This window comes from Marmota flaviventris, chromosome 8, assembly GCF_047511675.1.
Source record: "Marmota flaviventris isolate mMarFla1 chromosome 8, mMarFla1.hap1, whole genome shotgun sequence".
NCBI lineage: Eukaryota > Metazoa > Chordata > Mammalia > Rodentia > Sciuridae > Marmota > Marmota flaviventris.
Window position 1 is genome coordinate 258,252 of NC_092505.1, and position 26,391 is coordinate 284,642.

Here is a 26,391-nt window from a genome sequence, read left to right on the forward strand (position 1 = left end):
TTACAAATAGTCAATAGCTTTTATTAACATAATGATATAAAAATTTTAGTGTGTATACAGAATTCCCAGAGAGCAATTTTAAAACATTTTAATGTGCATCTTAAAATCTTAATTTACCAGATACCTTGTCTTACTGCCACTGACCTTTCAATACAAAAAGTTTATAATTTTTGTTTGCTATAAAACTACATTAAGATTGGCATTAGGTAGTTCTGTCCCTTCTCAGCCATTCTTGGTAAAGAATGAATCCACTGCTAAGACTTCTGTGGGACCAACAATGAGCTACATGAATTCTGTATGTGGTTACAACAGTGTTGTCAGGATCTGGTCTGTTCCCACGTACCATGCTGCCATCCAGCACCGCCCGGCTGGCCAGACACGCTGTGGAACTATAGGCACTATCCAGGATAGCCTGGTTATTTCTGTGAAGCACACACAATCCATAACTTCCCACCCTTGAATCCTAAAACCCAACCACCTGTAATATCCTCTTAATCAGCTCTATAAAAATAATTTTTGTCTCAGATTAGTGTTCAGCTCCTAGTCCCTAAACAGTTCAAGAATCTTACATTCTCTTCACTGATTCAGGTTCAATGTAACAGATCACTCAGCCTTGTTAAGTTCGAATGAAATAACTGGAAATGATTTGGCCAAATTCCGTAGGCACAGAACTCAAAGCGCACTCGCTGACGAGGAGGGTCACAGCTCTACCTCCAACAGGAATGGCCCTCCTCAGCCAGCGGGTGGGTCAGCACATTGGGGACACCTTGGTGGACCTGGGCTCCTGCCCCATCTGCTGGAGTAAGGATGTCAGTTCCACACACTCCATGAGAAGCAGCATGTGGAGGCATGAGAACTCAGGAATTGGACACAGGAGGGCAGGGACAGCACGTGGACCGATGGTCTCAGGTGGCCTCATGAGCATCAGTGACACCATGTGCAGACAACCTCCACAGCGAGACTGCGAAGAAACAGCTCCCAGCGTGGCCCCGCTGCCATCCACACGGGAGGCCAGGACATGCTCCCACCCAGCAGGCTTACCAGGCTGGGCTCTGCCCCGGGTGACAGAAGGCCGCTGTGACGTGGCCTCCGAGTTCTCTCCAAATGAGGTTTGATATGCACTTGTCATTTAAGTGGGAATAAATAACTGAATTTTACAAATCAAGAACCATGCGTGCGGCCTAAGAAGTTCCACCCTGCGGTGCAGCAGGGGCCTCCCTCTCCGCCTGGCACTCCAGGTAAATGCTGGCTTCTGTGTCTGTGAACATCCCTGGCAGGTCCCAGCACGTCTCAGGGAGTCCAGGAAGTGCTTCCTGAAGGAGTGATGGGGACTGTGCAGGCACCCGCAGAGCACAGCAGGGCACAGTGGGGCACTGAGGCTCTGGCGGTGGCACTCACATGTTGTAGGCCACGTAGACAGGGTCCAGCTGGTCTGCAAGGAAGCCGTCCCGCAGGTGCATACGCTGCTTCTCGCCCCGGGAGTTGATGGGGATCACACCAGGGTCCACAATGACCACCACGCCCACCACCAGGAAGTGCTCCTCCAGCACTGCATTGGTCACCAAGGCCACCAGGTCCAGCGCATCCTGCTCCAGCCCATCCAGCTCCACCACCACCACCAGCAGGTTGGTCCAGGTGAATACAGCACTGTGACAGGCAGTCACACAAAAGGCATTGGCAAAGTGCCAAGAAGCAATAGAACAAGCATGTGCCACAGTGGGCCATGTGCCTCCAGGGCACCACGCCTCAGCCCAGCTGCTGCTGAGAACCAGGAGCCTGTGGGCATCAAGGAACCACGCTCAAAGAGATGCCGCAGCACACGTGGCAGAGTCTGGGACTTCTGCCTGCACATCTGGGGTAGTCTCTTGGTTTGAAACTGATTAGGAAGAGAAAAAACCCGAAACCCTGGCAAAGGCAACGAGGTGTGCCCTGATGGGGTTCCCCAGAAACACACCCAGAGGAAGAACTCAGGAAGTCCTGGTCCTCCCTGGGACCTGTCCACTTGATGTGGAAGTGCCAGGCCCTGCCCTGTGTGCATGCAGAGGGGCAGCGCTCCTCAGCTGGTCCCTTACCACTCAGCGATGCTCCTGTGTGCCCGGATCACAGACGTCTCGATGTCAATGGGGTGGTACCGCATGCCTCTCAGCTCCAGCGTCTCGTCCAGAGACCCCACAACATATAGCGCATCGTGTCGCTCTAGGATGCAGGTGAGAGCAGGTGCTCAGAAGGCAGAGCCGCCCAGTGTCTGTGGGCCCAGCCAAGAGCCCTGGACAGGGAGGTTTGGATGCCATCCACGCAGAGGCTGTCACTGCAGTGAGTGGCAGGCATGAGTGGTGTGTGCACGCTAACTGTTCCCACCTCTGGAAAAAGCAGTCATAGGGGCAACCTAGCTGTGGGGCTGGCCGCAGTCCTCGGGACCCTGGCCACGGCTCAGACACTCCACCCCCAGCACACTGGGGGGCAGGCCATTGGGGAGGCTGGTATGCCTGAGGAAGGGTCTTCTGTCTATCACCAATAGCCACCATCCTTCACTCACCCCTGTCCTTGCGGGAGTCATGGGTCCAAGGAGGTGAGGGGCAGCCATGTGGTGAGATCCCCGGACTAGGCAAGCTCCAGCAAACAGGCAGGCACAGCAGGTCCCAGGGCTGTCACGGACAGCTACCCTGCCCCCCAGCGCTGCGGCAGGCACTCACAGCGGCCCTCACCTCCACTGGCATCTGTGAGCTCTGTTCTCCGAAGGAAGCCGAGGTAGCCAGTCCTTGCCCAGACGGTCTGCGTGTCTCCAAAGCTCAGCCTGGCACTGAAGTGGTCAACATGAAGTGCCTCCTCCCCGTAGACCGTGTAGTACCCAGTGGCGTTGTGGGGGCTACTCACCCAGATCTGGTGGGGCCCAGAGGACAAGAACGTGGGCATGTCACAAACCAGAGAGCACAACTTCCATCCTGAGGCAGCCCCGGGCCATGAACAGCCTCACGGAAACCTGAGCCAGGCGTCAGGGGCGTTCTCAGCATCTCACTCTGTGGACTGAGCACAGCTATAGGCACAGAAGGCAAGTGACACTTCCTTCCTCAAATAAAGGGTGCTTGTCTTGTGCTGGGGGTGGGCACAGAGCCCACACATCCTCAGGCCAAAATGCCCACCTCGCACTGCAACCCACAGCTCAGTCCCCAGAAGGACCAGGTGGCAGACACAGCTGCTCAGACCAGACTGAACGACGGAGCCTGAGCATACAGTACGCCACATCCAGCCACATCCACACAGGCACCCTTGGTGGCACTCACATGCGTGCTCACATGCTTCCAGGACAGACCCGGGGTCAGAGGAGAGCATGGGCTTCACCTGCAGCTGGCTCCCGGTGGCTCCTCCGGCCATCCAGGGCCCTCAGACCTGAGGCTCCCTTGCTGGGGCCACCCAGGGCAGCAGGTCTGGGAATACAGTGACGGGAGAAAGGGCCAAAGTGTTCCCGGGATTCCCAAAGACATGTGTGACCCCAGGGTCAAAATTCCTGAATCTGGGACAGAAAGGGGCAGACGGCAGAGCTGGCGAGGCTGGAGGGCTCCGCCACTTCCCCGTGGTTCAGGGCAACCTTGGCTAACACTCACCTCGCCCAGGTGCGAGTCTCCAAGGGGCCCTTTGGTCTCAGTGTGTGCGATGACGACCTTCACCCCTGGGAGGATCTGGAAGGAGGACAGCTAGCTATTAAAAGTCCTCATCAAAGAAAACAGCAGGAGATTCCTGATGCAGGGGCATCAAAGAGAGTCCCTCAGAAGCCCCGCAGCAGGACTGCCCACCCGGGACAGGCTAGAAATCTAGAAGCCACTACAAACCTGACTTGGAATTTTAAAAGAAAGGAGACATTAAAAGAAAAAATGTGAGTTGTGGACCCAGCAGAACAACCCCAGGTCCCGAGCATGTCCTGTCACTTCCCGTCTGGGCGAGCGCTGGGGTCCACCAGGGCTTTCACTGAAGCCGAAAACCCTCAACCACCACTGGCCCTGCGCAACAGGGCCTCAAGAGCCTCATGCTTCCCCAGGGGTCTGTGCCTGACCCCTCCTCAGTGCAGGATCGGCAGCCTGGAGGCCATGTCCCAGCCTCCTGGCCAACCCAGGGCCCCTCCCTGGCTCAGGTCACCACCTGGTTGCACAGGCTTGGCTGCTAGCTCTGCACCCTCAGCTACAGATGAGGGAGGGCCAGGGCGATGGCATGTGGCCCTCAGGCAGGTGGAGGAGGGGACAGGGCCGTGCGTGGGAGGTGTGGTCCTACACTGGCGCCAGGCCCTCCCTACTCTGCCTGTCTTCCTGGATGCCTTCCCCCACCGTGGCCCACCTGAACCCCAGAACCACAGCTCTCCTTCCAGAACACAGCCCAGCAGGCCTGAGCTACTGTGCCAGCAAAGGGGAAGGAAAGAAAAGTCCGACCAAAGGGGGAGGCCATAGGGCAGGGTGGGGCTCCTGAGGGCACCCAGGGAACATGTGCCAGGGTGACATCAGGACTTTGCAAAACCACCTGGAGGAGCTCCAACCCAGGCAGGGCCGCAGTCCCCAGTCTCCTCACAGGCCTCCACGGGCCAGATCCGTTCAGCTCTCAGCGGGGCTGCTGCTTAGAGAAAGTGGAAAGACGTGTGGAGGCAGCTCTGCCGCCTGCACCTGCCACTGGCTCACACACGCCCACCCGCAGGCAGCCAACAGGGCCCATGTGTTGGCCATTTTGTGGCTGGCTCTGGCCCTCTCTGGGCAGCACCCTGCCTCCTAGAGGCAGCTGTGGCCGTAGCCATGGCAAGTAGAGTTGGGTAGCCTCTCTGAACCTTCTTGAGTTGTGAAGGTACAGAGAGGCAGCTCCCCAGGGGTTCCAGAGGCTCCCAGGTGTGTGGCCACTGCTGTGTGGGGCCCTGGAGACCCCTACATGCGCTGCATGCCCACACCACCAGCCTGACTCACTTTCTCACCCTGACCAGTGGCCCTTGCTGGGCATCCCTAGCTCTGAAGGCACCTTGGCTCCTGGGTCTGCACCGGCTGGCCTTTCCTGCACGAAGCACCTCTCACCTGGGCATTTCAGGCCCAGAGCTCCTCCCTCAGCACCCTCGGGGACCTCAGCAGGTGGAGGCACATCCCCACTGGCCTGCAGCCCTGGAAGGGCCCCTTCCTTGCTGCCACTTGACCTCAGCCACCCGAGTCTAAGAGTGTGTGTGGGCGGGCCCTTGCTCCATGGCCTGGTCAAGGGTAATCAGTCTCTGCATCTGCACCTGGATGCTCACTCTTGGATGTGAGCTCATGCTTCTGCGTGTGCGGAGAGGAGGAAGTGGCTTCTGCAGTGGCCCAGCCCACTCCCAGGGTCTGGCTACGTTCGCTGGGCAGCACACAGCCCCAGCACCTCCACTGGGTGGCATTTGAGACAGGTCTCAGACCTGCCCTGGGGCATAGGAGTCCCAGCTTCTACTACCTTTCCAGACTCCATCAAAGGCAGACTGTGCGGAGAACCCCGTTCCACCAAGCGTACCCTAAAAATTAACACAGAAAAAGATTCAGAATAAAACTTACTATGTGGGCAATAATCTCTGGAGACCTTTTCCCTGAGGGTGTCTGTCAACAACAGCCGGAATATCAGCCTCTTATAAACAACCCCAGGCAGGCCCCACCTGCCCTGCTTCCTGGGCTGTCTGCCACCTAGCCAGCCCCTGGCACCCAGGGAGCTGCACCCACTATTTACATAGCACAGGAGCGTGACCACCCTGAGGATCTGGCCCCAGCACATGCCTCCTGATGTGAGCGTCAGGCAGACGCTGAAGCAGCACCAGGACGATGGTGCTTCCATTAGCTGGCTGTCCTGCCTTCTAACGTTCCCCAAGAAAGCAACCATTGTCGCCTGGGCTGTGTGAGGGAGGATGAGGGCTGCTCCCTGCAGCTCTGAGGACGTGGGGCACAGGGGTGAAAGCCCACCTTCCCCACAGGGCACCCCAAGAGACCCACACACCTCCACTTCTCTCAGTGCAGATGGCCCTGGCTGAGCCATAGTCCACTGACACCCAGGGCCTGGAGGCCCTGAGCCAACCAGTGTCCACTGAAGTCTGGGACCTAGGGTGCTGTTAGTACAGATCCAGGCTGTGGCACCTTGCCAGCAGGTGTGGACATTACCTGTCGTGGCGCAGCGCCCGCATGTCCACATAGACGGTCGTGGGGTCTGGGCCAGCTGTGCCCTGGAAGAGGAGGAGCACGGAGGAGCTGCCTTCGGGTTGCACTCTGCTCTGGGGGCCACCGACTTGGCGGTGTGGCAGCTCCTCCCGGGCCATGGGGAGTGCCCAGAAAGCAGCCTATTCCCTAGAGCGGGTCTGCCTTGGGGCTCAGGGTCCCAGGGCAGGGCTGCTGCTGCTCCCCATCCAACACCCATGAGGGTTGTGATATCAAGTGAAACATTCAGGAACACTGGAAACATCGAGCCACACAAGCTTCGCTTCAGTTCTAACTCTCTACTCCCAGTGGTCTCTTGCTGTGGTTGGGACGTTTCTGCTCAGTGGTGAGAGCAGGGCCTGCCCTCAACAATCCTGTTAGGGACCCAGCACAGCACAGCTCGTTCAGATGAGATGGGAGACAACGCCTGTCCTGACTTCTTCTAAGTCTAGTGTTTGAGTCCTGATTCAAGAGCAGAATGTGCTGTTCCACTAGCTGGGAAGTCACTAACAAACGGACTCTGATCAGCACGTTCCTGAAGGTCCCAGGCAACATCAGCTGTGTCTGCCCTGAATCAACACCAAGCCCTGCTGAGATTCCAGGTCCCTGCAATGTGCCAAGGTTACACTTTGAAAATAGTTTTACTTTAGATTTTGTCACAAAGAAGCTTTTGTGATATGTCAAATAATACCCATTGTGAACAGAGTTAGACAGCAAACGAAACACATTTGCATCTGAAATTCACGAGAAGATCACAAGAACTGGGGGTGGGGTCAGGCACTAGAAAGGTTGAGGGCAAGGGTAAGGTCATACCTGCTCAGCCAGCTTTCCCAGCCTGTTGGGCTGACAGAGGCCAAGGGGCCAGCAGAGGGAGACAGGGAGGAGACAGCCACAGGAAACACAAACAGAAGGCCACCGGCCACGTGAGAAACACGGAAGAGAGCAAAACACGTCACTGCATCTTCAGAGCACAGGTGGTATCCCACTGAGAGCCCTGTGGCCACATGGGCACCCGCTCGCCAGCAGGCAAGCAGGTGCCTCCAGCACCCAGACAGGGAACAGGCTGCAGACACAGGGTGGGGTCTCAGCTCACAGGCACCAGCCAGAGTGCCAGCCACGTGAGGAACATCAAGGCGGGACCCCCAACACCTTCCACCGTTCAAGGTCTGAAGCTTGGAGAGGCCAACAGCCTTTCTTAGGCTGAGAGGACATCAGCAGAAACATGAGGTGCTGGCCTAACATGGGATCTGAGGTTGCACCCCACCTATACGCGAGGCCTCCTTGAGGACAGCACAGGTGCTGGAAACTCAGAAGGGCCCACAGTTCGGCCCTGGGAGCACCTGCTTCTTGCTCCCAGCTCCTCCTGTGCAGGATCTCTGATAAGCTATGTGGGTTTAAGATGTTTCCAGAAAGATAAGCGGGGGCTATGGCTCAGCAGTAGAGCACTTGCCTAGCATGTGCAAAGCCCTGGGTTCGATACTCAGCACCACATAAAAATAAATAAATAAAATAAAGGTATTGTGTCCAACTACAATTAAAAAAAATAAATATTAAAAAAATATATTTTCAGAAAGAAAGTCAATGGAGATGCCAAATCCAGAAAGCAGAAGAGAAGCCCTACATTGGAAATTCGTTTCTGCAACTTACAGCTTCAAAACAGATTTGGGTTTACAAGAATAAGCACATTTACAATGTTCCCATTTAAACTTGCTAGATGTTGTAACATTGTGAGTCCAGCAATTCTTTTAACAAGTAGCCACACATTGCATCTGGTTAGAGATTCTTACAGGTGTACCAGTCAAATCAATGTGTTCTTTTCTAAATAACTCTTTCTTCATCAACAAGAACACTAAATCTTTTAAAATAAAGCCTCGGAGCTCTAAACGGCCATGGGAAAGTGAAGCAAAGGCTCGGAGGTGGAGAGTGGAGCAGGCAAGTGTACAGGGTGGTCTGCAGCTGGCCCTTACCTGAAGGCAGATGGCCACGTTGACCCTGCACCCAAAGGTGGTGCTCACAGCACGCGCAGGGAGGCCCAGGTCCTTGAACAGCTTGGAGAAGGACTGTGTCAAGGCAATCCGCGGCCGCTCCTCGGCCACCACCATGCACGTGCGCACACATGACAGGTTCACCCCTTTCATCTGCAGAGGAGCAGGGAGTTGGTGCACTCCACACAGGCAAGGATCCAGGCTCTACCCCTCCTAGAAGTTTCTGGGTGGTGCCCAGCATGGCCTGGTCCTCGGTCTGAGTGCACAAGGGAAGCTGACACACTTATCTGCCCCCCAGTGTCAGGCTGGGGCTTCTGACACAGAAGCGCAGAGGGCAGCATCCAGCCCATACCCCTCTCTCTCTCTCCTGCGGGTGTGCAGCTCGAGGAAGACCTTCCCTACAGGCACAGGGCCTGGGAGGTACAGGGGGCTGGCATGGGCCTTGGGAGGGGGCCACTGCCTGGCTCAGGGCACCGTGCCCAGAAGCCTCCGCCCAGGACTCACCCTGAGTGCGCCTGTCTGTGCGCCCAGGCCCTTGGTGCACATTTCCATCACGGAGTAGGAGCAGAAGGTGACACGGGCCTTGTACTGGCTGACGGCTGACAGCCACAGGGACACGTTGCTCTCCAGCTCCAGCGGAGGCACGAGCACTGACTGGTGTCCGGAGTAGACACTGCGGGAGGGGGTCAGCTGGGGAGAAGCCACTGCACCAGGTGCTGCCCCTTCCTCAGGAGCCCCGTGCTGCTCTCCCACCAGGGGACTTTGAGGGGAGGAGCCGCAGGGTGCAGGCTGGGGGTGCCATGCATGGGTCCTGGCCTCTACTTCAAACACTTGAGGCGAAGCTGGGCCCCATGAGGCCTCGTAACTCTAGAGACAGAGCACCCCTCTCTAGCATCTGAAGGAGTTGGGCAGATTATTCCAGCTTCTGATGGTGGATGGTGCTTGCCTTTAGTGAAAGATGCTTCTACTCTTTCAGTTTTAGACCCCGACTCCAACCACCTCATCCCAAGCAAGCCTTCACATGCATCTCCAGCCTCCGGGAGGCCAAATCCTAGAGCAGCACGGGAACGGCCAGAGCCCAGAGCAGTGGGCCACACTCACCTGCACAGGCACCACAGGGCAAAGCCCAGGCCACAGTAGGGGTCCAGGCAGATGGCGATCTGCCTCGAGGGGTAGAGCTCACACTGCAGTTTTATGGAGCGGCACAGGGCACTTGTGGCTGCATGCGACATCTGGAGGAGGAAAGAAACGGTCACTAGTGGTGAGAAGGAGGAGGGCCTGCAGCCGTGTCCACTGAGCCCCTGGCCAGGAGGGCATGCAGCTCCAGCTACAGAACCTCACACTGACTTCCTCAAGACGGCTGGCTGCCATCCCCATGACACCTGACAGACCCCCAGGAAATGGCACAGGAGAGTCTTTGAGCAAAGATTCCAGGTTGAGCTCTTCACTCCTAATGAGGAAATGGACTCATCAAAGCCCCCCATTCCTTGGGGTCAGTCACAAGCCAGAAAGCTGGACATCCAAGTAAGTTTGACCTGCAGGCTCTCTCACTGGGGGTCTGTTGGTGCTCCTTACAAATTTTAAGACACAACGCTTGTTGCTCTTCGGTCTGGATAAGAAGGACCTGCCTGAGCCACACGCCCACCCTTCCCGTCTTCTCGCGGGTTCCAGGGGCAGAACACACAGGAGTTCTCTCCAAAGACCCACCTTTACTCCTGCTAATATCCCTGTGGTGGACACGCTGAAGTCCAAGTAGGCCAGCACATCCGGGGAGGGTGGTCTGAACACACTAGCCACCTTCTTTTTTGGTATGTCATCTGTTAAACAGGGACACAGTGAGGTCAGCGTCCCTGCACGTGCTGTGCCGAGGCCTCAGCAGGTGAGAGAGGAGACTGGTGTTTGTGAGGCCCAGAGCGCACACCCATCAGAAGCAGGCCGCGTCTGGAGGCCACGCTGACACAGACACTGCAGGTGTGTGATGAGGGGAAAGTGGGGCGAGGGGAGCAGGGGCCAGGCTACGAGGACAGCACAGGAAGCCACAGGGCTGAGGGCTTGCCCAGAACTGCAGCACCAGCAAGAGCAGGCATGCAGGCTCCAGGCTCTGCCTGCGGTACCCAGTTCTTACACCTATGAGGCAGCAGCCCCTCGACACAGGCTTGGCCAGGCAAGTGAGCCCTTGGGCTACAGGCTCTGGCCAGACCCCTTAACAGCTACCCTGAAAATGGTTCCTCCTGCCCCTCATGGTGCCAGGTGGCAGCCACAGACTACACAGTCCCCGGCTTCACCTCTGGTGGCATCATGGAGTGCACGGGCTGCAGTGGGGAGGGAGGGCCCTCTCCTGGCTTGTACTCAGTGACTGCAGAGCTGTGGGGTGCTGCTGGGCTGGGTGTCTCACCTTAGGCTGAGACATGCTTCACCAAGCTGAACCAGCTGCCCAGGCAGAGGGTCCAGCAATTTCCCGGCCATGCATCTTTCCAGTGATGGGGACAGAAGGAGTCAGGGTACACAGTGGGAAATGTCCTCAAGGGGCTGGTGGAAGGCTCAGAGAGTGCCAACCTGCTGTGCAGGCAGCAGGGTACAGACCCCAGCACATGGGCCTGGGAAGGGGAGGTCACACCTGGGACGGGGTCCTGCGGTCTCACAGGCTGCACACTCCACAGGAGGTCACATGCCCCGCACAGGCCACTCCCATTTCAGCTGGTCATTCACCCTACCACTTAATTTTGGATGGCAAGAGTGTGATCCCTATGAAAAGGAGAAGAAACCCTACAAAGAGGAGTCTGTCCACGAGCCATCTGCTGAAGACGCGTACCAGTGTCCAGGATGGTTGGCCAGGTCTTGATGTCCACAGCAGCAGCTGCCTCCTTGGACTTGAGCAGCCGTGTGATGGCCTGTGTGGTGAGCACGCACGCAGACTTGCTGACCTGCACCAGGAGGGAGGAGGCTGTGAACTGGTGAGCTCAGCCTGTGGCATCCCGCCCAGCCCTGCCCACAGTAGGAGGCTGTGAGCTGGAGAGCCTAGCCTGTGGTATCCCTCCCAGCACGCACCTCCACGATCATTTTGACGGTGGGCAGCGTGGTGCCGAGGTTCTGGGGGTGTGGGGGCCGCACAGTAACAGGCACACAGCCACAGTACAGGCAGCCATAGAAGGCGGCGATGAGGTCCACCCCTGAGAAGACGAGCAGATGTCAGGAGGGCCCAGAGCATGGTATCCATAGTCAGGCCCTGCAAAAATTTTCTCGCGGTCTGGCCACAGCATTTACAGAGGCCAGCACTGATGGAAGGGCACAGAGGCAGCCCATGGAGGTCAGGTCAGCCCCCTCTCCCTGAGGGCCGGGCAGTGGGAGGGGCCACACTACAGGGTGCACTGGGGGTGCACAGGAGCCTAGGTAGTGCCCTTGGAGGGACCCAGAAGCAGGAAGGACTGAGGCCTGCACACACTGACCCTCAGAGGAGGCTGAGACACACCAGTGTAACAGGGTTTCCACAGGACCAAACCAGGAGGGGCAGCACCCGAATGCCAAGACTCCTGGGCCCTGGGCACTGGTGTGGGCCCTGGGCTGCCTGCTTCTTACCCAAACTAGGCCAGAGGTTCCAACCACCACTCTCTCGACTTCTCTAAAGGTTTAAAATTCCCTATAATTAAGGCTTGTGGGAACCTGTGCCATGCTTAACGCCTATCTTCCAGAGTTAGTCTGACAGAACTCATTCCCTGCCCTGGTCCCCCTGAGCCCAGAGCACCAAGTCCTGCCAGCCTGGAATCAGAGACAACCCCACAGCACCCTCAGGCTACAGACACTCGTTCTTAGAGTCAAATGAATATGCAACATCCACATGCAATCTTGGACATGAGACGGACAATGACCTAGGCTGTCCAGCCAGGGAGGGTGTTACCAGTTGACAGTTGCCAGGGCCCTTAGTGACTCAAGAGGACCACGGGCAGCAGCTCAGCACAAGGCAGCAGAATAAAGGAGAGCACCCCGCATGGAGGCCTCACAAGAGAAGTACTTGGCCAGAGGTCCTCTTCCTGCAGCCCAGGAACTTGGGCTGCCTGCCAAGCATCTGCACCCCCAAACACAAGGCAGGAACTCTGTCCCTACACCCCACTTCTGCATTCCTGAATGGCACTGAGCCATTGAGAACAGGGTGCAAAATGTGGACCTGTCTCGCCAGCCCAGAGACAGACAGTACACCAGCTCGCCACCTCCAGGCAGAGGGGACACACAGCACACCAGCTCGCCACCTCCAGGCAGAGGGGACACACAGCACACCAGCTCTTCCCGAGACCACACTCTCCCCCAGGCAGGCTTTCAAGGCAAATTAAAAACCAGGAGCTTTCTTTTTTTTTTTTTTTTTTTTTTCATTAAAACATGGGGCTGAGATGCAGCAAAGTAGCCAGAGTGCTGTCCTAGCTTACACGGCCCTTGTCTCCAATGTCGGCTCAAAAAAAGGCCCAAACAGGCAACATGAAGAACAGCAGACACACCCACAGCAGGGACAACTGCAGGCCTCAGTCATCATCCTCACCCCAACTACTAACACCCCACAGGCCATGTTCAACATCCAGATGAAGAAAGCAACACAGTATGCTGTGGGCTGGGCAGGGGCGAGTGGGCAGGGATGAGGGCAGGAACGAGGGCAGTGACCACACAGGACACCAGGAATCAGGGGCTCAGTGCCATGGGTTGGGCAGGGGTGAGGCGGGCAGGGACACAGGCAGTGTCCACATTGTACAGTAGATAAAGCCAATGAGCAACCATAGGACATTCCCATCCTGAACAACCAGGGGTCTTGGGGAGGAAAGAGACCTCAGCAGATGGGTGGAACCCTGCAGCCCTAGCCTGCGCTAGAGGAAGGTTATCTCAGGGGACTCTATCATAGGCCTCTCCAGATCTCTGTTTTTGTTCTAAACAATCAGAATCTGGGCTCTGAGAGATGGTACAGTCTCGTTCTGGACTGAGAGGCACAAGTGAGCTGAGCACCTGCCACCCTGCCAGCGTGGGGCCACCAGGTCAGAGGTCCCATCCAACCACAAGAGGCTCTTGGAGGGGTCTGAGCCTGGGACGGCCATGTGTGGGGCAGAGGGGCTTTAGGCAGGCTGGGAGGGATGGTCCAAAGTGTGCACCTACCTGGGGGGTAGACCAAAGCCACGTGGTCCCCAGCGTCCAGCCTGCCCTTCTCCAGCAGAGCAGCAGCCACCCTCTCGGCCCTCTTGTGCAACTGGACACAGGTGGCAGTACTGGTGACCGTGCCCTAGGAAGGCAACCATCACTATGCTGGTGTGCAAACACACAGGCACCACCCAGGACACAGATGTGCCCATTGTCTACAGTGTGGGGCCAGGCACCTCGAGTGGCCCTGTGAGAGTGAAGCCCCCTGGGCAGGATCCAAGCACTGACAGGGCTAGGGGGCTCACATGCTCTGAGACCTCAAAGCCTAGGTCCACTAGGGCCACAGCCTCTACCTGCACCACCAGAGGAGGTTCCTGGGTCCCAGGGCAGCATGTCCCTGGGGACCTGTTGCTTTATGGAGAAACAGGCCAAAAAGAACATGGATGCTTAATCAGCACCTGTACTCACCACCCCCCCCCCCCCCATGGCTTCCTCATCCCTTGAGAGCACCCACCCAAGACCTCGGTCAGCAGCCCAGGGTGCACTCTTCACACACATGCCCCCAGCCACACATCACACTCGCCTAGGCACTGGCTCCCTGCTCCACACTGCTGTTATGTGCCCAGCCCCCAAAGTCACCCTTCTACAGTCCTGAGCAGCCACTGTGACCACGAGTGCACCCAGCTGCTCCACCCTATCAGGGCACCCCAGTGCACCCTTGGGATGAAGGCCAGAACCCCAGGCCAGTCCCCACTCCCTGGCCTCCCAATCTCAGCCCCCTTGCCGCCAGCCCCGGGCCTGCCTGCAGCCTGCCCAGCACTCCCCCTCTCTGATCTCTGGGTTCTCACCACACATGGCTGAACCCTGCCAACACTTGACCACGCTCTCTGCAGACTTTAGAACTCAGAGGTAAAACGACCAGGAAAGAGCTTCTCCCCTGCAGGACGCGTGTCGAGCAGGGAGAGTCACTCAAAGTGTCCTGCCCACACATTACATGGGACCAACACGTCTGTGAGTGAGCAGGTGCCCCAGTGTCCTCTGAGACTGCGGCAACCGCCCCTCCTACGCAAAGCTTGAGACTTCACACAAGCTGAGCAGGCGGCAGGGAGCAGGAGTCTTGTGTTTCTGCATCTTGTATTCCTGTCACGCCTGGACGTGGCATTATAGCTCTCCCGCCCACCCAGACACCACCTGTACGCTAACAGGTGACCAGATACTCAGAGGAGCATGTTCAGTCACAGGAGGACTGGGCAGTGTGAACAGACACAGGAAACCTAAGTGCCTGGGATTGAAAATACAGACATTTCCTTTTAGTTCACAAACTTACGGGTATTTACATGTATTTTGTTCTTGATTTTAAAAGTGAAGTTGATGGGCTGGGGATGCAGCTCAGTTGGCAGAGCTGGCCTCACGTGCACAAGGCCCTGGGTCCAGTCCCCAGCACCACACACACACACACACACACACACAAAAGTTAATGAGAATGTTCTTGTTTAATACAAGATACTACTGTGTGAACTGCATGGAAACGAGGTTTCATAAGCAAAGGAGCAGGGAGCAAAGCCTTAGGCCCACTATGTTCCAGATGCGGTGGCCTGCCTCACCTTGGCGTTCAGCAGCACAAACAGCGGGTGGTCAGGAGTGGTGTGCGCTCGCCACTGCAGCACGTCAGCCAGGAACAGGAACTGCACAGAGGGCCCGGCTCAGCGCCTGCCAGACCTCCTGGCCTCGGGCCCCCTCCAAAGCCACCGTTACCTTGCGCGCCTGGTCGCTGTCCTCCAGGTGGGCCAGCTCCCTCCCTGAGGCCTGTGCGATTCTCTTGCCAGCCACCAGGTTCCCCACAATCATGGATGCAGGTCCAACCTCTAGAAGTGGTTCCCAGGGAGAAGCTGGGGCTGGGAATCAGGCTCACCCTGAGCCTAAATTCCCTCACACTTGTTATTCTGAAACACACCTGAATTCGACTTTAGTCTTCTCTAAAACACAAGTGTTTGTAAAACCAGCTAAGGGTTTACGCTGATTGACAGAATCACTCATAAATATAAACTAAAGCACAATGAGAAACTGAGAATATGACATCTCTGACCTCAGCCAAATTCCTGACATGTTTTATCATTTTACTGCATTTCTGTGTCAATCTGAACACTAAGTCTTCCTGGTGACATGTATTCATGTAGTGACATTCTATGTGTTCCAAGAAGTTGGCTTGCACTCAAAGTCTACATGACCAAGGCAATGACAAATCGCATGAACAGCTAAGCCAGCCATAAGGTCAGGGATGGGCAACTGGCCATTGAGAAACCCCTAAGGTCCTATGAAGCCGGCCACTCTAACAGGTACAGGGCTGTGGAAGGCAGCCTGGGGGCAGGTAGCTGGAGGCAGGTAGCAGGTAGCAGGGCATGATGGTGGCCAAGAGGCTCCTCAGATCCCAAGGCCCAGGCCTGTTTCTGGGCCTCATCTCTGTCCCTAGGGAGCCACCTCCTAGCCATCCAAAGCTCAGGTGTGGGCCTTGGATTTGCCATTATCCTCACAGGTGAAATGGCCACAGTTCCTCAACTTTGGCCCAGTGCCAGCAGGCAGGGTGCTAAGCAACTGGCAAATGCTGGCTCTGGCCCTTGGGCCCAGCCCCAGGGAGTGGCAGCTACCACTGCAGGGTCTTCAGGGCTGGCCCCCAGTCACAATGGGGCTGCTGGGCAGACTGACCTGGCTGCTTCTGACGAGGTCTGGGAAGGTTGGTCACGCAGGTGTGAGGGCACATCAGCACGTTGCAGGGGTGCAGGGTTCCTCCCAAGAAGCGCTGTCTGGTTTCAGAGATGTGGATCCCCCCGAGGGGAGCCTTGGGCAGGGTGTTAGCAGGGACCAGCGCCAGACAGTACACGCCCACCTGGTGGATGCTGTCGATGGCCTGGAAGGGAAGGACCCACTGAGCATGGGCTCCAGCCATGTGGAGAAGCCCAGGGGACACCACACTGGACAGGAAACCAAGGCCCAGGGCTGCAGCACCAGGACTCCTCATGGAACGCTCAGAGCCCCGGCTACTCAGAAAAGGGGGGAGCAGCTGATAGCCTAGAAGCACCTCAAACCAGGACAGACAATCAGACCCGTCCCTCAGACCCTCCTGAGGGCTTTTAGGCACCTGGAAAGGTCACACCAGAGGTGGGCAGGTCAAGGTCAATGGATGGAGCAGGTACCTGAATTCTGGGCAGTTTTGAAAGCATAAGGCTGAGTGTGGTGAAAACTGAACATAGAGCTCCTCAGCCCAGCAGAAATGGCTGGTGTGGTCACACCCAGAGACAGATTGGATCCAGAGACACTCGGATCACACAGCCGAGGGTGGACACATACTCCAGGTATCTGGTGGAATCCAAAGCTGGAAGGCCCAGTAAGAAACCTCTCTGTCTTGCTGGGCATGGCACTGTACATCTGTAATCCCAGCAGCTGGGGAGGATGAGGCAGGAGGCTCTCAAGTTCAAAGCCAGCCTCAGCAACATAGCAAGGCCCTAAGCAGCTTAGCGAGACCCTTTCTCTAACTAAAATATAAAAAAAGGGCTGGGGATGTGGCTCAGTGTTTAAGCACCCCTAGGTTTAATCCCTGTACCAATAAAAAGAAATCTCTCCATTTTGAGTATCTCAGCAAGGAGTAGCTGTAGATGCTTCAATATTAGTTTTTTTAAGCTGTCACTGACGTTACGGTTGGGATCTGGAACGTCCCTCAAGAGCTCATGTGCTGGGCGATGGCCCAGTGTTCCCAGGGGAAACACTAGCCATGAGGGCTGGGACCACACCAGCGGCTCATCCACTTGACGCATTACAGACTTGGATTTACTGGGAGGTGGGGAAAACCACACGCAGGTGGTATGACTGCAGGAGCATGGTCTTGGGGACAGCACCTGGCTGCAGCCCTGTCTCCGGCCTGGCCCCCTTCCTGGCTGCCATGAGCCAACAGCTCTCCTCTGCCACACCCTTCTGCCATGCTGTGTCTGACTGGGGCCAGCTGACCATGGACCAAACCTCTGAAACTCTGAGCCAAAATAAACCTTCCCTCCTCTAAGTTGTCAGGTCTTCCGTCACAGGGACAGAAAGCGGACAAACTGGTAATACCGTCTGCACTGCGGCTGCAGCTTCCCTGCCTATTTGACACCTCGACCAGCTCCGTGTGCTCCTCTGGATGCTGTGAGGTGTCAATGGAATCCCGGCTCTATTCTTCTGCCTTCTCTCTATAACCTTCTCTCCTTGCTGCTGCTTTTCTCTCCCTCCCCTTCTGCTTCCCTTTTTCTGCTGCTGGCTCTTTCTGTCCATAGTTCAATATTAATTTTACTTTCTCTACTGATTTTTCCAGCCTATTGTAGGGCATTACTGCCCCATCGCCCTTTGGACTAGGGGAGCTGCAGGGCACATCTCTGATTAGTGTTTGTGGCCCCCCAGCATGCTATCATTCCCAGGTGGCCACCTCCTGCAGCTGGCCACCCCCTCCTGGCAGGCAGGGTGCGTCCCAGTACTGTGAACTGAGTAGGGGTGCATGGACACAGAAACAACCCAGGCAGGACACGGCACAGAGCACAGCTCACTACAAAGGCCCTCACTTTAAGGTGGAGGAGAAACCCACCCCAGCAGATGTGCACAGCTCCACACAGAAACACAGGAGGCCTGAGAAAACAAGGCACTGGATGCCTCCAGGAACAACCCTGGATGCCAAAGAAGAAATGCTGCAAAGTCAACTGCTGAAGCAACGAACGAAAATACCTAAGGAATGCACAAAGGGAAACAAAATAGGTACGAAAGAGCATTTCAATAGAGAGACTATGAAAAGGAGCCAAACTCGAACCCTGGAAATGAATGCTCAAATAATCAGATAAAAACCCAGTTAAGGACTGGGTCTGTAGCTCATGGCAGAGCATTGACTATCACGTATGAGGCACTGGGTTTGATCCCCAGCACCATATCAACAAATAAAATAAAGGCATTCTGTCCATGGAGAACTACAAAAGAAAAATGAAAGAAAAAAAAAAAAAAACAGTTAAAAGTCTCACCAATAAACTAGATCAAGCAAAAGATGGAATTTCAGGTGTAGAAAACAACTTGATCACAGAGACAGCAAAAAAGAAAAATTAGAAACTCTGTAGAATGTACAAGAACTCTAGCCAGGCACGGTGGCACACGCCTGTGATCCCAGCAACTCGGGAGGCTGAGGCAGAAGGATCACAAGTCAAAGCCAGCCTCAGCAACTTAGCAAGGCTCTAAGTAACTTAGTGAGACCATCTCTAAATAAAAAATAAAAAGGCCTGGGGATGTGGCTCAGTGATTGAGCATCCCCCTCATTCCCCAAATGTACAAGAACTCTAGAGCAACACGAAGAGACCTAACTTAAGACTCAGGGAACTTTCTGAGCCTTGAGAACCAGACAGACATTCTCCACATGGCCATCATTCAGATGTATATTACTCAAGCTCCATGTGTTTTACAGTTTGTATCATTTTTCTTGTTGCTAATTTCTAATTCATTTCTTTATGGTCCAATAAGATAGAAGCAATTATTTCAGGGGTTGTTTTTATTTTATCTTTTTCCTTGCATTTGCTAAGACTTGCTTTGTGGTCTAATATATAATCTCTTTTGGAGTAAGTTCTCTCAGCAACTAAAAGGAAGTGTTCACTTTTTGTTGGATGAAATAGTCTGTAGGTGTCTGTCAAGTCCATTTGATGACAAGTACTGATCCTGCAGTGCGTTGATTTCCATCAGAAAGGCCTCTCCATTAGTGAGGATGGCACATTGGTGTCAGCCATTGGTGTTGTATTGGGTTCTATCTGTCCCCTTATGTTGAGTAGCATCACTTCATGAAACTGGGTCGCTGAACACACAAGATGCAGCTGTATCTTCTTGGACTGCTCCTTTGTCGCCAGTAGTACCCTCTCTCTCCTCCCACTGGCTTTGAGATTCCATTCACAGGGGATATTGTTTTCCCTTCTTTCACTTCCAGTCTGCGGACGTCTTACCCATAGGTGGGCTTCTTGTAGACAACACAGAGCAGAGACAGGTTTTTTTGTTTGTTTGTTTTTAAATATTTTTAGTTGTAGAGGACATGATAACTTTATTTTATTTATTTTTGTATGTGGTGCTGAGGATTGAACCCAGTGCCTCACGTGTGCTAGGCTAGCGCTCTACCACTGAGCCACCACCCCAGCCCTAGAGATAGGTTTTTAAATCCAGTCTCCCACTGTATGTCTTTTTTAGTGTATTTTTCCATATTTTATGAGCACATTATAGTTGTACCTAATGGTGTGACTTGTTGTTATATGTTAGTACACGCACACAATATCAACAACTTGATCTGGCCAATATCAGTGACCAGTGTGCGACCTGTAACTGGAGGGTTAAAGATCATATACGTCAGTGTTTTTCTAGAGACTGTGTATTACTTCTTGTCATTTTGTTCCCTTTCTGAAATTTAATTTGCTCTTCATTTCACTTGCTTCTCTACTCTTACAAGATTTATTTTTCCCCATGCCCTTCCGGTTATTTTTATCCTCCTCGTCTCTTTTTAGAATCCTTTCCGGCACCTTCTGCAGTGCTGCTTGGTGGTAACAGTCTGTGATTCTTCCTTGGTTCTGAAGGACATCGTTGCTGTGTAGAGCAGTCTAGATTGGCAGTCATTTTTTTCACAGATACGCCATGCATGCCCCTCTGGGCTCTCGGGTTTCTGATGAGAAAGATGCTATTATTCTGATTGGTTCGACTTTCTCTCTTACAGTTTTAAATTTTTTTCTTTGATATGCGTTTTTGGCATTTTAACTATAATGTACAGTAGAAAGGTTCTTTTCTGGTCTTATCTATTTGGGGTTAGGGTTAGGACAAAAATCATGTAATCATCTTAACAGATGCAGAAAGAGCCTTTGACAAAATTCAACATCCTTCATGAGAAAAACCCTAAAGAAACCAAGGATAGAAAGAACGTACCTCAACATAATAAAGGCTATATGTAACAACCCCACAGCCAACATTACACCGAATGAGGAAAAACTGAAAGCATTTCCTTTAAATCAGGAATGAAATAAGGATGTCTGCTCTCATCATTCCTATTCATTACAGTAGTTAAAATTTTAGCCAGAGCAATTAGGGAAAAGAAAGAAAGGAAAGGGATAAATAAGAAAGGAGGAAGTTAAATCATCCCTATTTGCAGATATTATCATATGCCCAGAAGACCCTGAAGACTCCATCAAAGGATTATAGAGCTAATAAACAAATTCATCAAAGTAGCAGGATACAAAACCAACATACAAAAAAAAAAAAAAAAAAAAATCAACTTTCCTGTATACCAATAATAAACTCATGAGAAACAAATCAGAAAAATAATTCCATTCACAATAGCCTCAAAAAAACTAAACAAAAACCTAGGAATAAATCTAACCAAGTAGGTGAAAGATCTCTACAAGGAAAAAGAAATAGAAGAAGAGAACATAAGATGAAAGATCTCCCATGGTCACAAACAGGCCTAATAAATATCATTAAAATGGCCATATTGCCAAAAGAAACCTATAGATTTGATGCAATTCCCACCAAAATGTTAATGTTGTATAACATTCTTCACAGAACTAGAAAGAAAATCCTAAAATTCATACGGAAACAAAGACCCAGCTTCCAGGGAGGGGAACGTGGGCTGTCACACAGGTGTCTACGCCTGCTACCCGTGGAATACTGTACTGCAAAGACGTCAAAGTGGGAAATGACACTGCAGTGTGGGGTCCTGCGACCTCCGTGGCATGCACACACCCCAGTGCCTCGGGGTCCCCTTCCCAAGGACCCACCTGCAGCACGCGGCTCATCCACTGGAAGCTGTCCTCCTCAGAGGCGTCGGGCCGCTGCTCAGCCACCAGGACAATCCGGTCATCATGCAGCACGGTCACAGAGAACACAGCAATCCTGAGGGAGGACCAGGCAAGAGTGACCACACAGCAGAGGACACAAGTGCTTTGCCCTCACCACAGTCAGCCTGGTGAACAAACTCTACAGCAAATGCACAGTGACCCAGCCTAGCCTCCTTGGGGCAGGGGAGAGGCCCAGCATACGACAGGAGAGCCCTCGGCACGCAGCATCAGCACGGCCCCTGTTCCAGCACTGAGGCGGTGCCTCACTGGCTCGTGCAGGTCCTGGTCAGAAGCTCGTGCAGTCCTCAACCCCAGGCGCTGCGCTCTGCACCGGCTCACCTGTCGGCTCGCTTCGACGGACAAGCGTGGGCCTGCCCTACGTCTGGCCTCGGCGCTCTCACCATCTCCTCCCCTGCTGCCCTTTCCTCCTACCTTTTCCCCGGGCAGTGAGAAGCAGGTCTCCCACCAGACCCTCCTGCTCGAGGCAGCAGTCCCTTCTGAGCTTTTACGGCACACGTTCTCGTTCTGTCCTTTAGCAGCACACACACTCTGCACAGATCCCATGCACACCACCACATCCTGCATACATCCAGCAACACACACATGCGCCACACACACAACCCCGACACCTGACATGCTCCACACACACAACCCACACACCTGACACCCCCCGCGGTGCTTCTATCTGAGACCTGGCCCAGTATGTCCCTCACTGGCCTCTCCGTAGCACATCCTAATGCACTTCTCTTAGAGCCTTGTCTAACAGCGTTCTCGATACGCCTTGTTTTGTGGTAAAATCGCTGAGGCTCCCGGGCTGGGGAGACATACTTCACTGAAACCCATGCAGGTCCCTGTGCTGCCTGAGGTGTCTGCCTGGCTTCCTGGCACAGCAGCCCCTGTGCCGGCGCATCCAGGGCGCGCCTCCTGCCTGCCCTGCCTGTCCTGCCCTCCAGCACCCCTTCCCACAGCCACCACCCGAGGCCCTCCTCTCCTCACCCCTGCGGCCTTTGAGCTTTCTCTCTGCACTCTGAGCAGCTTCTTACCTGGCTTGCCAGGTGTCCCTCCCTGCCCAGCTGTCCTCATCCATCTACTGTGTCTTTTTCCAAGAGCACACACAGGCCATTGGCTATGGCTTCGCTTCAGGACCCTGTACTCCTCAGCCCCCCTGGGGGCCAACAGCCTACCTGTCTGCAGATGCAATCACCCCTGCCCCTGCCGACCAGCTGGCTGGCATCACTGTGTCAATTCAGGTAGCCACTGCACATGAGGAGGCAGCCTCCCCAGCTCACCCGAGAAGCAGGGTGAGGCTACCCTGATGCCATCCTCCCACACACCTGCACCCACAGGGTCCCTGCGAGGGGCAGGCTGTTGGCAAGGCACTTGCACCCAGGCTGGGGCTGCCCTTCCCTACAGACATGGGCCCACACAGCCTGCCTGAGGGCCTTTCTGAGTGGGGGGCTTCTCTAGACCCGATCTAGGGTCTGATACGCCTACCTGGGCCTGGCTCTCTTAAGGAAGTGAACAAACTCCTTGGGTAGTGCAGACATTAACTCTGGTATCGCTGTTGCAAACACTTCTCTTTTCCTTTGTGATGTTTTTCTGATATACAGAAATTCTTAGGTTTTGCAAACCTAGATTTACTGGCTTTCTTTCCACTGCACCGACTTCCCAAACGTTAACTGGAGGGGAACTGAAACCCACAGCGCAGGGTCTGCAGCGCATCACCTGCCTCTGTAGACAAACTTCATGGGCTCCACGGCCAGAGCGGTGGCCACGACGTCGTCTGCATTGTGTCGGCGGACTCCCACGACCATCAGCCCGTCGAGCTTGCCCACGACGAAAACCAGGTTGTCCTAGGGAGGGGTGTGGTCAGCCCCACCTAAACCCAGTGCCTCTCAACATAGGGTGCAGAGCGCTGCAGCACCCTCAGGCACTAAGGCGAGCAACGGCTGCAGGTGAGGGCTACGGGTGAGGGCTACGGGTGAAGGAAGCTACTGGGAGGTGTGGAGGCCTGGGGGTAAGCCAGACTCCGAGGGCTTCAGGTCGTGGGTGAAACCCCGCAAAGGACACTGGAAGCCACTGGCTGAGGGCAGGGTTCCTGAGCGTGGCACCTGATACCCTGGGCTGACCATCCTGTCACAGGCACTGTGCCCCACAAGGCGCATGCCGAGCAGCACGCCGGCCTCTAGAGACCCATGAGCTGACAGTGGCACTCCCCTCCCCAAGCAACGACACCTTAATGTCTCCTGGGAGCAGGGAGTGAGTCCACCCTGCTGAGAATTGTGGGGTCAGACGTTACAAAGCAAATCTAAATACTTCAGACACCCAAAGTGGTAAAGAGCAGCATCACGCCCATGCACCTGGCACCCTGGCCCACCTCCAGCAGCCCCCAGGCTGCGTATGGTCTGCAGGTTGGTCTCACAGGGGTGTGGACAGCCCTGCACACAGATAACGCCACATGCAGGCACGGTCAGCATGACCAACTTGGGCACACAGAACTCAGGTGAAGTGTCCCTTGCCCCCACCTGGTCCACCCCAACTGCCACCCTGGTTCAAGAGGACATACTCACAGGCCCAATGAAGCCCAGCAGGCCTGTCCTGGTGAAAGGCCTCTCAGAGACAGGGGCTCCTCCTACCGTGACAGGGACAGTCTGTACAGAGCAGGAGACGTCAGGCTGTGGACTGGTGGGCAGGTGAGACCCCCCACCCTCCATAACACAGAGCTGTGAAAATACCCGTATTTTGTGGAGTGAGAGACCGCAAGGCTGTGGCCTGGACTCCCAAGGTCCCTGGCCTCCTGCCCTGTTTTATGGGTCGGATTCCTCCATTGCCTGAACGGTTCCTGAAGCAGGGCTCAGGCGGCCCTCACGTCTACGTCTGCCCGGTGCCTGGCTATACCTGGCTGGCCTCACCAGACTTAGTATGAGCAATGAGTGTCGTAAAGAGGCAAACTCAGCAGAGGCCTCTCTAGGCCTTCCTGCTGGCCAGGCTGTCCCAGCCTCCCCTGTTCAGGGTAGAGTGCACCTACAGCAGCAATCGCAGCCTCTGGTACCCTGCACCCCAGGGCCCCATCAACACCAGTGGGGTCTTGACTTCAACACAAAGACCAGGAAAAGGCACAAACCTCAAACACACTTTTTGTGATTCCAGGTAATCCGTAGTATGCTGTTCCAGTTGCACTGGAACTAACACAGATCTCTCCAACTTCATCAGTCTTGCAAAGATACGGGGTACCTTCAACCTTCACAACACACACACTAGCTAAAAAGAGAAAGACATTCAAGGCCATGAGTAAAGAATTTATGTAAGCGGATCATCCACAAAGCCCTACTTGCTGCTGCCATATTTGAAGTTCCGGAAACATTACAGACACCACAAGTTCTTGTAAGACTTATGACGTAAATGTGTGCAGACACACTCCACCTAGTTATTAAGTCTTCCCATGTCACATGACACTAGTTACAGGCAGTAGAGGGCCAGGATGAGGTCTGTGGTGAGTGCCTGCCGAGCATGCCTGAGGCCCTGGGCTTTGTTGTGCACTCACACCTGGGGGGCACTGTGCATACTCACACATGGCAGGGGGTGATGTGCACACAACACTTAGGGGAGCACTGTGCACACAACACCTGGGGGGACTGTGCATACTCACACGGAGGGTTGGGGTTAGCACCTGGCAGGGGGGACGTACACACAACACCTGGGAGGGGAATGTGCACACAACACCTGAGGGCACTGTGCATTCACCCCTGGTCAGGTGTTGTCCATGGCTCTCCACTGGAGCTCCCAGCACTGCACCTGAGAAGCCCATGCCTGTCAACAAGGCCACCTGTGCAGACAGGCTGCAGGGAGGGCTGCAGCCAGGCCAGGATGCCAGGTAGCCTGCACGTCCTGTGACCTGACACAGGCAGACAGCACGGGGACAAGGGTGACTGGATGCCTCTAGACATCACCAAAAGAGCAAGATAGCTGCCTATGGGTCCCAGTAGGCTGTCACAGAGGTGGCAACCTCAGAGCCAGGGAATCGCCGAGGGCCTCCAGGGCCAGGCTCTACGCTGCTTCCTCAGTGAGACTGCACCATGGACAGGCTGCTCGCCTTCCTGCTTGCTGCACTGCCACGGGGCCGTGATCCCAACATTCCCGTGACCTCTGGCCCACAGGCCAACTCTGTGGGAGGGCACGTGGGCCTCTCTGGAATCCACAGGAACTTCTGGGATACCTCCTCACCAGCCTCCTCTCACAAGTGCCCCTCGGGAATCTCGACAGCAAGTCACTGGCCAGCGTGACCTCCTCCAAGCCTCCGCACAGGCACCGGGCCAGGAGGCATGAAGCTCGGGCCGGCACCGAGCACCACAGCATGACCACAGGTCGACTTCACTGGCCACCAGCACGGCTGTGTTTCACCTCGTCCCCCAACTTAACAGAAAGGGAGGGAGAGGTCGAAAAGCACTGTGCAGATGGAAAGCAGTTCTGAGCATCCTGGACGTGGACATGCTTCCAGAGCACCGCCCAGGCAGCCTGTGTCGGCTGCAGCGGGCAGCTGCTCTGGTGGCCTTACCTCCAGGCATCACCTGGCCCACGTCCTGGACAGTGAGGACAGACAGCTTCTCCTCAGTGTCAACTCTGACCACGCCGTAGCTCAGGCCATGCATGGACAGCACAGCTTTCCTTGGAGGAGGTCCCCCCAGGTCAGGCGGCCTGGAAATAAGAGCACCAGCAGGCTGGCTCAGGGAGGGCACCTGCCTGGCCAGCAGCCCCAGACCACAGCAAAGCAGCTGCTCGGTGCCAGGGACCATCAGACTGTTTCAAAACTCCTGGGACAGCGGAGCCCTGATGCGCCTCCATCCCAGAGAAATGGCACCGTGACTTCCCGGGAGGACATAAAGGTGACTCAGGGGGCTGGGGCTGTAGCTCAGTGGTAAAGTGCTTGCCTAGCATGTGTGAGGCCCTGGGTTTGATCCTCAGCAACACGTATAAATACGCAAATAAATTAATTAAATAAAGGTCTACTGACAATTAAAAAAAAAAAGGTGACTCGGCTTCCACGTGGGTGATCTCAGGATGCTTGCTGGAGTCCGCTCACAGAGGCTGAGGCCATATGCATGAGGGCGCTTGAGGGGGCCAAGAAGAGCCACGAGGTGGCCTGAGCCTGCATACCGCAGAGCCGCCACCCTCTCCCCACACAGCACAGAGGCGGAGCAGAGGGGCCCACAGCCTGCCCACAGGAGCACCAGGAGACCCCAGCCACTGTGAGCCACCAGCTGGGCAGAGCCT

The 26,391-nt window shown here is 55.0% G+C and overlaps 1 protein-coding gene across 8 annotated transcripts in view; it reads right to left on the reverse strand.

Annotated features, from left to right (window-relative positions):
- Positions 1-26,391, reverse strand: part of Dip2a (disco interacting protein 2 homolog A) — a 92,315-nt gene continuing 65,924 nt past the window's right edge. For 4 of the 8 annotated variants that reach the window (XM_071614951.1, XM_071614950.1, XM_071614948.1 and 1 more), the window contains 22 exons: positions 25,676-25,815; positions 24,245-24,381; positions 23,691-23,771; positions 22,846-22,973; positions 21,061-21,175; positions 15,965-16,166; positions 15,017-15,126; positions 14,866-14,946; positions 13,280-13,403; positions 11,198-11,319; positions 10,962-11,073; positions 9,857-9,966; positions 9,251-9,381; positions 8,654-8,822; positions 8,132-8,302; positions 6,978-7,007; positions 6,132-6,193; positions 5,440-5,497; positions 3,603-3,677; positions 2,706-2,880; positions 2,073-2,196; positions 1-1,647 (listed from right to left, as the gene is read on the reverse strand). In XM_071614951.1, coding sequence (XP_071471052.1) covers positions 1,395-1,647; positions 2,073-2,196; positions 2,706-2,880; positions 3,603-3,677; positions 5,440-5,497; positions 6,132-6,193; positions 6,978-7,007; positions 8,132-8,302; positions 8,654-8,822; positions 9,251-9,381; positions 9,857-9,966; positions 10,962-11,073; positions 11,198-11,319; positions 13,280-13,403; positions 14,866-14,946; positions 15,017-15,126; positions 15,965-16,166; positions 21,061-21,175; positions 22,846-22,973; positions 23,691-23,771; positions 24,245-24,381; positions 25,676-25,815 — 2,710 coding nt within the window. In that variant the 3' untranslated portion in view covers positions 1-1,394. Of the gene's footprint in view, positions 1,648-2,072; positions 2,197-2,705; positions 2,881-3,602; positions 3,678-4,506; positions 4,597-5,439; positions 5,498-6,131; positions 6,194-6,977; positions 7,008-8,131; positions 8,303-8,653; positions 8,823-9,250; positions 9,382-9,856; positions 9,967-10,961; positions 11,074-11,197; positions 11,320-13,279; positions 13,404-14,865; positions 14,947-15,016; positions 15,127-15,964; positions 16,167-19,635; positions 19,956-21,060; positions 21,176-22,845; positions 22,974-23,690; positions 23,772-24,244; positions 24,382-25,675; positions 25,816-26,391 lie in introns of those variants that run through there. The other 4 variants (XM_027922243.2, XM_071614949.1, XR_011708240.1 and 1 more) reach the window with 3 other exon arrangements.